Source organism: Martes martes (assembly GCF_963455335.1).
Source record: "Martes martes genome assembly, chromosome: X".
NCBI classification, from domain to species: domain Eukaryota; kingdom Metazoa; phylum Chordata; class Mammalia; order Carnivora; family Mustelidae; genus Martes; species Martes martes.
The window spans coordinates 6,550,324-6,565,653 of record NC_137897.1 but is presented as its reverse complement, the minus strand read 5'-3'; the positions used below and the strand labels follow the sequence as shown (position 1 = coordinate 6,565,653).

Genomic DNA, 15,330 nt, shown 5'->3' with positions numbered 1-15,330 from the left:
CTGGAGGGTGTCTAACGAGACTGTGCCTCCAAGGTACAAATCAGACAAGGTGAAGTTTCACACTTGACAAAAGACTTCTAAGGTTCTTCTCAACGGTGCAGACCAGCAGGAGCAGTGTTTTAACTCAAAAGTTGGAGAAGGTATTTCGTAGGATCCAAAGACAGATGTCCCGGGGCTGTGAATATCTTGGAATGCCATGCAGATATTTGTGGCTTGGTAGGGATCTGCACATGTGACTTTCCTTCTATAGAAATGTTTTATTAGATTCTCAAAGAGGTGAGACCAAAGAAAGATTAAGGGACTGCTTCTTGGGATTACTGTAAGGTATAAGTTGCCTCCAGATCAAAAGAACTAACCCTTTGACTTGCAAATCCACTGAAAGGGAGAGAGTGGGGGGAGTTCGGAGCCCCTCAGGAAGTGGAGGGACTCAGCCCTCCACCAAGAACTGGTGAAGGAAATTCACCAGAGTCAGGAAACTTGGTGACAGCCAGTCACCAGGGAGCTGGGAAAAGGTTCTCTTAGAGTGGAGATTGATGGGTGGAGAGAGCAGCGCTGGGCCCAATACCAAAGAGACGTTTTCAGCATCAGCCTGCTGCAAAACGAAACGGGCCTCCTTTTCCCTACATGTTCTTCCAAAAGCATCGTAAATCCTCAGCCTGCCCACCCCCCGCCAGCCCACATCCTGCAGAACGCAGCCAGAGCTGCGGTCCCGCCGCACTAGGGACTACAGCTGGTCCGAATCCCTGTTCGTGCTTTTCTAAGAGCTACACTGGGCCCTGGCTGCCCGGGGGTGCCACTGCTCCCCACTTCTCCTAGGGACAGGCCTCCCGAGTTGGTTAACCGTGGCCACGCTAATGCTGGGAACGCCCGTGACCCTGGTGATCGCTCTCTTCCCTCCCCGGTCAGATCGGGCCAGTCTCTGCCGGCCTCACTCCTGCAGGCGTGGGGCAGTAGAGCTGTTCCCGGTGTCTCATCCTGCCCAGACGAGAAGACGCTCTGGGGAACGTCCTCCCCTTGGCACTGAAAGAGACCCGAGGCATCCACAGAAATCCTCGAGGCCTTGGAATGCCTCCTCTCGCACACTCTTGTATTCCCACGAAGGAACCCATCCCATCTCTGCCAAGCCGCTCGGGCCTGGGTCTGGGGCAGGCTGAAGATTAGAGGCACAAAAGCGATCGACTATGTGGACGTCCGTGGAACCAACTTCTCCTACGTGATTCAGGTCTCTTCTCACCTGCTGTGAGGCTCAGACGTGATGAGATTCCGATTTAACAATCATACTCACGAGTGTGGCGTAAGGGGGCCGGGAGCGGAACCTGTGGTGACTTGCGGCGTCCTCCTCCTCGCCACGACACGTCGCGCACGGACACCACGTGCAGCACGCCACACAGGACTGCCTTGGCTGCTCCCGTGTTTACTGAGCAGAAGCTGCGATACCATCATTTTCCTGGGGTTTTCCATTTGGGGCACACAGCAGGAATATATAAGTAGAAGTACAGGTCGGTCGCCCACTGTAGGCGGGAGACAGCCCTCCGGTTTATTCGCGGGCTCCCTCGGAGATGCAGAAGTGACGAAGAATTGTACCTTGTCTGCTTGGCTTCGCAGGTCTGTGTAACTCGGCCGACAGCTGGATGATCGTGCCCAACATCAAGCAGAACCACTACACGGTCCATGGTCTGCAGAGTGGCACCAAGTACATCTTCATTGTCAAGGCCATCAACCAGGCGGGTAGCCGCAGCAGTGAGCCTGGGAAGCTGAAGACAAACAGTAAGTGCCGCGAGCTCCGTAGAGCTGTCGCCTCCCTTCTGCTCTCCTTTCGGCCGCCTCTGTCCCCCTTTCTTTTCCTTCTGTCTGCCTCAGGCGTCGTCGACGGGCCAGAGGAGCAAGTCAAGAGCCGGGGCGGCGGGGTGCGGTTGGCATCAGACGCCTCTGGGGTCCCCAACTCTCTCGACCCTTAAGGGCTGTGAGTCCATCCAGTTCTCTGCATCGACTTCAGACCCGCTCGCTCTTCTAACAGATAATCCTGGAGAATTAGAACAGATATGTGTGTGTGTGTGTGTGTGTGTGTGTGTGTTTCTATTATATATAATATATAAAGTATATATCTATGTTTTATATATTTATAAATATTTATTATTTTTATTTATATTTTATTTTATTATTTATATAAAATTTATGTATTATATAAAATATATGAATATAAATTTTATATATGTACAGAGAGAGACCCTGCTAGGTCGTTGGGGTACTGCAAACGGCAAATTATTTTTCCATAACATAAGAGCAAATTAATAACTCTTTCTTCAGGAATTCCTTACTCCAGATATCTGTCTAGGTCTATGATTCTCAGAAGCAGTTCCGCCCTCCCCACCCCCAGCCCCCCCAGGGACACTGAGCAATGTCTGGAGACATTTTTGGCGCTTAGAACTGGGGTGGATGCTACTGGTGTCTAATGGTTCGCAGCCAGGGATGATGGGAAACACCCCACACCCCACAGGACACAACAAGGAAAGATCTGGCCCGTACATGTGTCTTATAACACTGTCGTCTCCCTCGCTGTCTCTGCCCACATGTGTTTTCTTTTATCCTCTCTTTTTTCTTTACTATTTTTGATCTAGAAATATGTTCTATAACATGGAATTTCTTTGCATAGGACCTCCCAAGAGAAAGCAAAGGGGAGTGTGTCGATATGGGACCGTGTTAGACAGTTGCCCCTAGTCATTGGGGACCATTAACTGCTTTTCCAGATGAATCCTCACTTAACCCGAGTCCTCAATTTCAGCAGCCAAATAACTTTATTATACTCCAGGCATACGCATTTCAGCCACATACGTTTAGGCTTGAAGCTAATTTCTACCCTCAGTATTTCTGCTGGTAAAGAAGGAAATGTTTTTAGAGATTAAGTAGGAAAAGAATTAGTAAATACATACACTGAGGTTAATTGTGTAGAAGATGTCTCTGAGACATCGAACGCGTGCTTCGTCAGTTTCACTGAAGATATCGCATTCATTTCATGTAGACAGATAATGTCATCTTCTATTTCTAGACATGCGATTATTGAACAGATGTTATCAAGTTGTACACGAGGAGTCGGCGGACTTTTCTGCAGTGTGCCAAAGAGTAAAGATTGGAGGCTGTGCACGTCAGATGGTCTCGGTCACCATCCACTCTTATTCACCGCTGCCACTGCAGTGCGAAAGCAGCCACGGATTACCCATAAGCGAATGGACGTGCTTGGGTTTCAATAAAACTTTATTCACAAACACACGCAGTATGCTGGATGTGGCTTGCAGGCTGTAGTTTTCCAAACTCCTACGTGCACGATATTACAATGAATTGAATTCTTTAGTAAAGTAAATGATTCATTTGGTCCTTGAACTAATTTGGCCTCATCGAAGCAAAAGCCTGGAACTTGGACAGAGTAGGTGATGGTGCGTTTGAGAAACACATCTGAGGCGCAGGTGGAATTTGCTCGCTGAGGATGCAGGGGTTGGGGTCGGGCCTGACCTAAGCTGACATGGGGCTACTCCACAGTGAGTTGAGGCGAGGTGGTGTACATCTCCCGTCATCATGAGGCCAGTCTTGCTGACGGCTTTGCCATTCTGATATTCCTCGCTGGACGAAGGGCAAGCAGCACACGGCCCCCCTGTTCAGTGACGGCTGTAATGAAACCACCCCCCTCCCCGGTCTGCCCGTTAACGTCCACTTGATTTTATACACATTCTCTCTTCCACCTTTAAAAATGGAAATATTTTAAGCAAAACTACCTTCATACGCTCCTTGCCTTTGTTCATACTTTATCCCTAACGGTTGCTGGCACGATCGTTCCCGAGGACAGCTGTGTTTCCCAAGACAAGCTGAAATTCAAACTCGGCATGTAACCCAGCAGCTCTTAGCGCCTCTGACAATGTCCATGCCCTGATCCGCCCCTGAAGCTTTTCCTCAGCATCCCCTTTAAGCTTTTCTGTGATGTGGACAGAAATCTAAAATGGGTCAGCAGCCGATCCAGCCTGCCAGCCAAATCTGGCTGCCTGTTTTTATAAATAAAGTTTCATTGGCACACCGCTGCACCCGTCCATTTCCCTCTCGTCTCGGGCCGCTTGCACGCCGCAGCAGCGGTTAGGTAGCCACACGAGAGACCACATGGCCGGCCGAGCTGAAAATATCCATCTGGTCTCTTATCAGAAAGATGTGCTGACCCCTGTCCTAAGAGAAAGGATTTGACAGGTGGGCATGTCGTGTTTGTATCCAGGTGACAGCTAGAAATCCTCTGACCCACGCGGACGTGACACAGCACTCATTGCCCCGTGCTCTCCGAGCCACTGTCTCAGCCAGGGTTGTGGATTTCCCCAGTCAGTGTACCAAACTCTGTCCGCTGGCTGCCTGAGGGCGGGCCTACCAACTGCGGCCGTGGCCATGGCCGTGGCTGTGACCGGGGAGTGGGGTGGCCTTGAGACAACTTGGTATTTGCATGATCTCGTAACTCATTTCATGCCTTTTAACACCGATGTGGTGTCGAATGACAGGCAGTCCTCCAGGGCCATGTTACGTTCTCAAAGAAGTAACAGCTGTGACAAGATGTTCAGGGGTAACTCTGCCAAGATTTTCTAACAGTTCAATCTTCAAAACACAATTGTGTATTATATATATAGAGATATATATCTATATCTCTATCTGTATATATATATAATTCTTAAAAATTACATATAGAGCGGTGACTGGGTGGCTCAGTCATTGGGCATCTGCCTTCGGCTCAGGTCATGGTCCCAGGGTCCTGGGCTCAAGCCCTGCATCGGACTCCCTGCTCAGTGGGAAGTCTGCTTCTCCCTCTCCCACTCTCCCTGCTTTGTTCCCTCTCTCTGCTGTGTCTCTCTCTCTTTCAAATAAATAAATAAAATCTTGGGGAAAAGTTACATATAGAGAGATCTTCAAAACACAAATGTGAATAATGAAATACAGGGGGCCTTATTTTATGTATATGTATGTATGTACACAGACACTCAGGAGTAGAAAACCCAGGTGTTATGATCACATTTTTTTCCTGATCTTGTTGTGGGCTGAAAAATGCACATTTTTATAGTCATTCTGAGCTCATGAGACTCATTTGTAACTTGCAACAGTTTCAGAGTTATCTAAAGCCTTTATGTCAAAATCTGCAATCTTGATTTCTTTGGCTTCTGGTCTGTAGTGTACTGCGTGTGAACCCCATTTTAAGCTGGATCGATTATGGGAATGGTTAAAAACGAAGTCTTTGTTTTCTTCTTCCTTTGGGAATGCTGCTTAGCCACTGTGTACCAGAGCTGCTTGTGTCCAGCTGGGACCCCCAAAGATAGCTTCTACTACATGTCGTGGTTAATCCCCGCCCGTGCTACAGTTGAATCTTTAGCCATAGCAACTCTAGATCCCCATCTCAGAACTGACAGGCTGGGAGTTCACGAAAGCAGGGTCATGTTTGTATTCAATATTTTACCATGTTCTTAAAACCTGATTCTGAAAATACAGTATTGGTCATGTTGAAATAAACGGTCCTCTTCTTCCTGTCTTTGTTTTTTGGAAACTCGTTCCCAGGCCAGCCGTTTAAACTGGACCCCAAGTCTGCACATCGAAAGCTGAAGGTGTCCCACGATAACTTGACGGTAGAACGTGATGAGTCATCCTCCAAAAAGAGCCACACGCCCGAACGCTTCACCAGCCAAGGGAGCTATGGCGTAGCTGGAAATGTGTTCATTGATAGCGGTCGGCATTACTGGGAGGTGGTCATAAGTGGGAGCACATGGTAGGCAATGCTATCTGTTGTCGTCCAGTTACAAAAAGGCGCATGTCATTCTGTACTTTGTCAGAGCATTAATCCATTCCAGGGCCAGTCTTGCAGGAAAATATGCAGAAAAGCTTTTTGTGTCTGTTGTTGCGACAGTAGTGCTGTATAACGGGCACCCCGAGACTGGGTGGCTTCAAACAATAATCATTCATGATTGCGCGCTCACTACCCCCTTGTGTGGGTCCGCTGCCAAGGCTAATCTCGGCCGGGCTTTGCTTTAAGCTGTAGGTTGGGTCTAGGTCTCTTCTTTGTGTCCCTTCAGCCTCTTCGGCCACAAGGGCTGCCCGTGTCACGTCTCTCTCGAGCCCGAGAGCGCAAGCACAGCTAGGCCAGCCCATTCCAAGCCTTTGCTTATGTCACTGTCTACTAACTTCTCATTGGCCAAAGCCAGTCAACCTAGCCAAAGCCGAAGCTGGTGGTCTAGGGAAGTATCTCTCTCCCATGGAGGTGAGCGGAAGGAGTGAGTATTTCCAGAACCATCCTCTGGTCTTCCTTTCAGCCAATAAGAAAAAGAGCTTGCTTGAAGTCCATCCATTTTTTTTTCTTTTTTACTTACTGCGAGAATTGTAGCTGAGTTGATGGAGTCCCGGTCCCTAACAGAGCTAGGATGCTAACACGGCTCTTCCGTGCCTTAAAACACGAGTCAGCCGACGACGACGGCCAGCGGGCCGGACCTAGCCCTGTGCCTGTTTTGGTAAACTAAGTGTTGTGGGAACACAGCCGTGCCCATTCTTCTCCACATTGTCTGTGGCTGCCTCTGAGCCACGCGGCAGAGTTGAGCAGTTAAAATAGAACCCTGTGGTCCGCAAAGCCAAAAATATTAACTCCCCAGGCCTTTATTGAAAACGTGTGCCGATTCCTTCTCTAAAACATGACTCTCCGTCATCCAAAGAGAATGAATTTCTGTTGCCTTGTATGTTTTGTGACTCTAGACGGGGCCGACGACTGGAAATAGTCAAGAGCTGAGAGGCCGAGGCAGTGAGCAGTTGCTGGGAACCCTTTCAAACAGTCTGTTAGGTCCAGCGCCATGCCTTCCGCCCAGCGAGCTCTCCAAAGCGGGGGGTGTCAGTCAGGGTGCGGTGTCTGCATTGGAGTGAGCCAGCCTTTGCCTGGTGAACCTCACAAAGCTTACCTTGTCTATTCCGTGAGCCACGAACTGCCCCCCTTCCTCTGGCTGGCTGGCCGACAAACACCTGTTCGCTCCTGCTCTTTTATTTGTATTGACCTCGCCCTCCTCTAGCACAGCTGTGGGCCACGCGTGGTCTAAGCATCCTGCACATGTTCACTCATTCATTCATCTTAGTAGCCCCCCAGTGGTAGGCGCCAGAATCCCCCATTTACAGATGAGATGACTGGGGCGCGCGCCCGTTAGCACAAGGCGGCAAAGCTCGGAGGCGACAGGGTTAGGAAGGCCGCAGTCAGGGCGCAGGCTCTGGCCCAAGGCTTCACAGACCTTTCTGTGACAGGCTAGCGAGCCAGTGTTGCAGTTTGGCAGGCCAGATGATTTTTATCCTGACGACTCAGCTCTCCGGTTGTAGTGGGAGAGCAGCCGCAGACCGTGTGTCCGTGACTGGGCATGGCCTTGCGCAAATAAAACTTTATTTATAAAAACCAGCAGAGGGCCCAATTCGGCCCGTGGGTTACAGTTTGCTGATCTCTGCTCTGAAGCACCATGCTCTGTTTTTGAAACCTAATTAGTCTTTCGGGCGTACAGTGGTGTACTTGATGAGTGATAGCTTGCTAATCCTTGCTTAGAAAGAAACACCTCCCAACTGCATAACCCAAAACGAGGAGTATCATCACAGTGTTATGTTTGAGATAAGGAAGCTAAATCACTTATTGTGTCTTAAGTCCCTTATGGTATTGGTACAAGGCCACTGAGATCTAAAAAGTGAAACCGTAAGCTTGGGTGTCTCCTTTCTCCCCAGAACGGTACCTATGTCGGCCAGGCAAGAAGGTTTTCTTCTGTTGTGATCCTCGCAATTTTCTTGGCCCAGAACATTTTCCTGTTCCAACATCCTGCCAGAGGATGGAGGACAAATCCTTCCGCCCCACTCGGCTCTGGGCCAGATTTGGCATTTACAGTTTTTAGCGGCACTGGGGCAAGATAAAAGCCTGAAGGAAAACACGATGAATTTTTCCAGGTGCAAAGGAGCAAGCATTTCTAGTTAATTAATGTGCTTGTATTAATCTGGGATAGACTCCAGTGTCTAAATAATTACAACCCCATTAATAATTATTTATGATAAATGATACCCGATCATTATGATCTCATTCCCATTGATGAATGGTGAGGGAAATTCCAGCAGACCCCTTCAGTTATATAAACACAGATCGGTATTACCTTGAAAACACCCTCCAGATGTCAAAACCAACTCAGGAGAGGGGGAAAATCTAAAATTAATTGCCACACTTTGGATCTTTACACACCGGATTGTGTCAGTTTCAGAAAACATCTCATGGAGAAAGTAGTTGAACATTTCCTGGGAGGTGTTCGAGGGGAAGGGGTGACCCGTATGATCAAATGCTTGGGGCGCCTTGATTTACACCAGCTAATGACACATCCATTTTCTCGTGAAATATCGTCCTGACTTTCAATTAACGTGTATGTTACGATCCCTGCAATTGGGGCGTGTTAGCATTGCTCTGAGAAACATAATTTTTATACTTCGTGAATTCTCCGAGTGTCACTGCGTAACTTAATGGAACATTACCTTCTGCCCGCACCTTTCAAGCTCAATGGAAATACGTACATCGTTTTACAGATTAATGATAACATAATGGTATTTTCCTTTGCTTAATGGGCTATGCACGGAGTTATTTTCTTACTCTCTAATGCTGTTAATGTGCACTTGGTGTTTTATGAAACGGTGTTAACTCACCGTGGGTTCACGCAAGCGAAGACGACTGGGCCAGAAGTCAAGGGGGGAGGGGGCGAGATTCCGGATTCTGCTCCTAATTGTAACCTTCTCTGTGTTTTCCCATTGCTACATGAAGGCAGTCATACCTGCCGCAGCTGCTTCATAACAGGTTCAGTGAAGGTTCAAATGGGAAATAAACGTCAGAGCCTTTTGGTACAAAGTAAAAATGGTGCCCAGAAACGAGAAGGAAACAATACAAACGTGGCTAATTTTGTTATGCAAATGCAGGTTCCGCAGTATCTGAAAAATGGAAATAGCGTCTGCGGGGCGTAGTGGACATCGGTGGGGGGCCAATAGTCCAAACAAAAACCTTTCCAAAGTGTCTCTCTGGCTGCTGTCTGGAAAAAGTGTTTCCCCACCTCTTAGAAGAGCCATCACAGCGGCAGAACCTGACCCAGCCTCCCACTGGGAAAGGAATCTGGGAAATGCAACCCCAGGATTCTCCCCGGGATGCAGAACCAGATTGGCCAGAAAGAGGAGAGGAGGCCAGGCTGATGGCAGGCAGGCTAGGACACTAGGCTTACCTGAGGATCGAGTCCCTCCTCTCTTTAAATTCAGTGACAGCATGTTCTGTTCGTTGTTGTTTTTTTTTTTTTAACACACACTTAAAGTGATTGTATTTTAAATCCAACTTGTTATTTTTTTTTAAGAATGTCATTTTATCAAAGACCAATGAAGTTGGTTTTTTTTTTTCCTCTGCACTGGGTAAGGTACCGTATGTCAGTATCATGTCAGTATCGGCTTAGACTGGTTTCTGCTCTAACATATTAAAGGTTGACCTCTGAGTCATTTACTCTTTATTAAGAATGATAGGCTTTGCTTATCTTAATCACCAAAATCCTGCAAATGTTAGGGAGGCATACCTCAGCAGGGTAAAAAGAGATTAAGGAGCTTCGAAGACTGTAGAAAGAATTCTTAACTTTTTAGAGCCATTGAGAGTATATTTGGAGTAACTGGGATATTCAGAATTTTTAAAAATTTAGTAAGAAGTAATCAGAAGGGCTCTTGGCAGTGATGAATCACATACTTTCTGGTGAGGGACGGGATTACAGAGCCACATTTGCAGCTTTTTGAGCCATCCTAAGTTCAAATTCTGATTCTGGGACTTCTTAGTTATGTGGCATTCGGCAAAGATAATGAAACAGCAGTTACCCAAGATTCCTTGCCGTGCCTTGTGCCCCAGATTTTACACGTATTCTTCCCTTTACTCCCCAGAATCACCCTCCGAGATGGACGCTGTCCACGTCCCTGTGTTGTAGATCTAGGAGAGGACAAGGAACTTACACTGGTAGTGAAAACCATTCTCCACAATTACCTGTTGGAAACTGTACTCGAAGTCATGGAAAATGACAGACATGGGGGTCAGCCGAAAAATTCGAAGCAGGTCAGAAGGAGAAGTCTAGGGTTGTGCTATTCAATATGGTAGCCCTGAGCCACATGCAGTTAATTTAAATCACTCAACTTAATTAAAATTAACTAAATTTAAAGTCTGGTTCTTCAGTCTCGACAGGCACAGTTCAACCATGTGGCTCATGGCTACCATACTGAACGGGGCAAAATATTTCACTCATTGCAGAAACTACTATGGGACACCACTGGTCTAGAGAATTCATTGTGTGGGCCATGATGCGTGTAAAAAACAAACAAACAAACAAAACCCAAAAGGCAGCGAGACTCAAAGTTCTAATTCTCTTGCAATGTCCAAACTAAAAATAGGAATATGAGTTAACACAGCGGCCCATGTCCACGCACTGTGTGTTTGGGAGGCCGGTGATGAGGAACACTTGTGTTAGGGCCTTTGCCAAGTTTTCACTGAACAATGAGCAGGGAAGACAGCAAATCATGTTTTCGTGACCCCTGAAAACCAGAGAAAAGAGGTCGTGTCCATATGCAACCCACCTCATGGTTTTTGCCGTCGCTGTTTTGTTCGCGCAGGTATGCCATCGGCCTTGCTTACAAATCGGCCCCGAAGCACGAGTGGATTGGGAAGAACTCTGCTTCCTGGGCGCTCTGCCGCTGTCACAATAACTGGGTGGTGAGACACAACAGCAAGGAAACCCCTATCGAGCCAGCCCCCCACCTCCGGCGCGTCGGCATCCTGCTGGACTATGACAATGGTTCCATCGCCTTCTACGATGCTTTGAACTCCATCCACCTCTACACCTTCGACATCACCTTCTCGCAGCCTGTGTGCCCCACCTTCACAGTGTGGAACAAGTGCTTGACCATTATAACTGGCCTTCCCATCCCAGACCATCTGGACTGCACAGAGCAGCTGCCGTGAGCACCTGGCCATGGGGAGCTGCATTCTGGGGAATACAAAGGGTCGTGGCCACCATTTCAGGGACAGAGAAAGCACAGGCTTCCAGAGTGTGATTAAATGTCGCCAAAAAGTGTCCAGAAATATCAGCTAGGATAGGACTCGAAATAGGCGATTCTCCCCTTTTACTGGCTTTTGTATTAAATACACGCTTTAATAATTTCTTCAAATTTTTCCTGTATTTGCAGGAAAATTTATACATTATTTATAAAAGAAACATAACCGGAATTACAACTCTTAGACGTTATTTGGTTTTGCACATTAAGAGGCCCAGAAGTTTACGAGCTCTTTACAACAACCTTTGTGTCATCACGGTCTGTGGGCTTGAGGAAAAAAAATCTTTTATAGTTTTGTATGTTTATTCACCTCCTCACACCATCGTATCTCATACTGATCCCATCATGGGTCCTGTTGTCTCAACAGTGCGTAACAGAATATGCAGTTACCTTAAAAATAAAAAATAGTTTCGAACCTAGTAGGGCAGCAAACGGGCTTTCTTAGTCTGCTTTATTTTGAAGTGTTTTCAGTGTGATGTCAAAACCATCTTGGATCAGGAGGGAGAGTAGAAAGAATTGACTTGGGAATCTGCCATGGCCCAATCTTTAATCGCCCTCTGATGGCTGGTGGGGTCACGTTGGACAGAAAGGTTCTGAAGCCTTTGGCCATGTGTGACCTCACCCTTCCCGGGACTCAGGGTTCTGGGAGAACATTAAGAATGAGCTTGCCATTAAGAATAGTCACTTCGAATCCTACTGATGATTCAAAACGTCATAGGCTGATTTGTCTTTGATCGGCAGTAGGATTCTTTTTCATGACCTAAATGTATTTCGTTCTTCCTTTTAATAGTTTCTTTAGGCCTGTGACATCGCTTACTATATTTAATAGCTGTCCTGTCTCCCTCTCCCCCCAAAATTATTATTCTTTTGTTGCTGGGGGTGAGGAAATTAACATTTTCTGTTACAAATGGTAGTACCACTTTGAATTGACTTTGCTCTCCAGGACATCAACACAGGGCCCTGACTGTCTCTACCACGTCCAGGTGTGACTCACCCCCAAATACTTAATATTTATGAGTTGGTAATGACAAGGGACGTTGCATAAAGTACTCTTTACTAGTATATGTGCCTCAAAAGTTATAAACAGACTTTTATTAAACACATCTCAAAAGATGTAGAGGTCCCTCTGTATTCTAGTATAGTTCACCATAGAGTTGTAAAACAAAAAACAAAAAAACAAAACAAAAAAAAAGAACAAAACAAAACAAAAAAAAAACAAAAAAATCAAACTCACTATTCCCATGCTGGAACCCGCTCACAGAACCTGCTAACAGAATGTCAGGTGGGATTCTGGGCCTGCTGATCTGGTAAAATGGAATGGTCCATGAAGTAAGGCTTTCGTAAGCAGCCCTTGGACTTGGACCGGAAATCCAGCATTGGTTCTATCTTGACGAAGGGTGTGACATCTATAAGTCATTTCATTTACTAAAATATTTATCTGAGCTACTGAGTTGGCCATTTTGACTGAACGGACTGATGAATTTAGGCATTGTTTTTAGCAATTTTGTTTTTAACCGAATCAGCCCATTGTCTCCCTGAGATCCGTCCATAGACGCGCTGTTTCAGCATGGCGCTGTGTGAGCCCCAGCCTAGACCCCGTGGGCCGCGTCACGCCTGCCTCTGTCCTCTTCACCCCCAGAAGCTCTCCTTTTTCTTAACAGATAGAGTTTATATATTTACTATATTATTTATACCCAGATGAATATTTTGATAGCTACTTAGGACAGCTTCACATCTAAAAGATGGACACCTCAATGGAAAAAAATTAATCGTTCTCTGGAAACTTTTTTTTTTACGGTATAAAAACAACGTGTATTTGCCTTCCCTGAACGAACTGAGAGGGTTGTAATTTTTACATACTGTTTTTGGTAGCTGGATAACAGATATTTTAATGCACTTTGTACACTAACAGGTTTTAAATAAAAGGGTCTAAACTCAGCTTCTGAGTTTTTTAAAATCATGGTCACCAGGTACCAGTAAACGCTACAGTTTGCCTTATGATGTTAATGTAAAGCATTTACAAGGACAATATTTCCATGAATATAATGTTTTTCAATACAAAGAAGTTGCTACTCGAATTTTCACTGCAAGCCATTTAGTTTCTGTTTTGGCTATTTTTATAAGGACAAGAGGGATTATGTTATAATTTGGTTATGGAAGTCTCACTCTTTGCTAACTTAAAAACCTTGTGGATAGCAGCAGTTACTATTTCCATGTTGTCGTATTTACAGGAAAGTATGTATATGGTGAAAGGCCACAGTGTTTACCTTCATTACTGTAATGATGTAGAAAAGGTTTCCATGTGGATTTTTTTTTAAGTCTAAAAAATACACGCCATAAACATTTGCTGCAGTACAATTCTTTTAAGTGGACTGGGGTCACCGTATTTTGTTTTCGAGGTCCTGACTCCACAGGAAGCATTGTGACACAGGGAAAAAGAGATGGCGGTGCCAGTTACATTAATACAGCCAAATCGATGTGACACCAACCAAGGCTGCCAGGTCTGATGTCGCGGGTGTGTGAAGAGGGCTGTCGCCATCTTGAAATTCTGAGTAATATTTGAATAGGGGGCCTGCACCTTCGTTTTGCGCTGGGCCCCCAAAATTCTATAGCCGGTTCTCGTAACAGAACCCAGAAACAGGGTACCTCTCTTCCTGGTGGATACAAATGAAGAAACCTGGATCCAGCGTCAAGAGTGGCTGGCCGTATAATTCAAGTAGGAATCCAAATGGATTAAGAGGAGAATGGGCATGGGTGAAGATGTTCTTCCCAGCTTGAAAAAAAAAAGAAAAGACTTCAAAAACTGACCGCAAATGTTGGTGAGGATGTCTGCTGGAGAAGAGGAAACGGCCTGATGGCGCCTGTGCTAGTTGATCGCGGTACTGAGATGACTGACACTAAACTTCCCAGGAACTGAACCAGCGCTGTCCGGTGAACGGGGGATTCCGTTTCGGCTCAGGCACGTGTGCGGTGCCTGAAGAGAGACACGTGCACGCTCGCCTACCCGTGCCGTTGGTGTTGGGAAGTTGATGATCTGGTCTACCCTTACCAAATGTTAAAAAGGAGACAAAGACCACGGTGGTGGGGGCAGGAGGATGTGTTTGAAATTGCGCTTCTCGGCGAAGGGGCGATCTGGCAAATGTCTGGGAGAGGGTGCTGTTGGCGTCTAGTGGGTAGAGACCAGGGGTGTTGCTCAACAGCATCCGGGCAAAATATCAGTGGTGCCGCCGGGTGGGGGGGGGAAACTTGCTCTTTGGGGTTCTTCAAAGCAAAAGTCTCACAAATATGTTTTACTGTTCCTGTCATTGGTTCAATGCCCGAGAGCGAAAGAAAAGGGGACACCACTGCAAAACCTTCACTGCAGTGGCTCCTTCACTTTAAAATATATATATATTTACAAAACCGTGGTAAAAGCCTGGAATCTGGAAAGCAGTCCCAGCCTGTGTCAGTGGGAATGAGGGGATCGGCGTCCATGGGGATGTGGATGCGATCGGCTTAGCTGGGAAATGCCAAGCTGACTCTGTAGGCCGCTCCTTTCACCCCAACAAATGCAGCCCCTGGTACTTGCATCAGGCTGCCACGCCCTCGGCCCTGACTGGTGTGGCCATTGCTGTTGCTTTCTAGTTCAAAATAAAATCCTTTTTGTGGTTCCAAGGCCCTCTGTGTCGCCTCTCTCTATTGCCTTTTCATCGTGTGTTTTCACGTTCATTGTTTCCACACGTATTTATTCACCATCTGCCGGGCTTTTTGAACTACTTTGCGGCCTAGAATGTTTCCTTTTATTCTGGAAACTCCGACTCACTATCCCACTTCTCTCCATTCAGAACACAGTTACTATACCCCCACAACAGTCCTTAGGAAATTTTAAAAAAAGGAAAAAAACCAATAAAGGAAACCTACACAGGAGTGGAGATCCAGAACAAGAACAAGATCCAGAACAAGGCTTGATTTCGAGTCTTCTAGAAGGCTTGGAAGAGGTGAGGGCAAGGGGGACTGGAGCAGAGGAGTGAGGCTTTTCACAGTGGAGGCTGCTACACGCCCAGCGGTCGGCCCCTACGTCTATCCCCAACCCCATCCTGTGGCTCCCGGGACTTGACTCTCTCTCGTTAGGGATACGAGCTCTTTCGATGGAAGTCAGCGCACTGCAGAGTGGCCATGGGTCCGCAGCGCTGGCACCACCTGTGAGCTGGCGAGGAAGGCCAGTTCTCCAGCCCT

At 46.7% G+C, this 15,330-nt stretch overlaps 1 protein-coding gene across 3 annotated transcripts in view; it reads left to right on the top strand.

Moving 5' to 3' along the window:
* Positions 1-14,771, top strand: part of MID1 (midline 1) — a gene marked incomplete at its 5' end in the record, with an annotated part of 104,088 nt that extends 89,317 nt beyond the window's left edge. For all 3 annotated transcript variants that reach the window (XM_080795608.1, XM_080795607.1, XM_080795606.1), the window contains 3 exons: positions 1,606-1,767; positions 5,569-5,776; positions 10,675-14,771. In XM_080795608.1, the coding sequence (XP_080651734.1) occupies positions 1,606-1,767; positions 5,569-5,776; positions 10,675-11,023 (719 nt within the window). In that variant the 3' untranslated portion in view covers positions 11,024-14,771. The remainder of the gene's footprint in view (positions 1-1,605; positions 1,768-5,568; positions 5,777-10,674) is intronic.
* Positions 14,772-15,330: the final 559 nt, after the last annotated feature.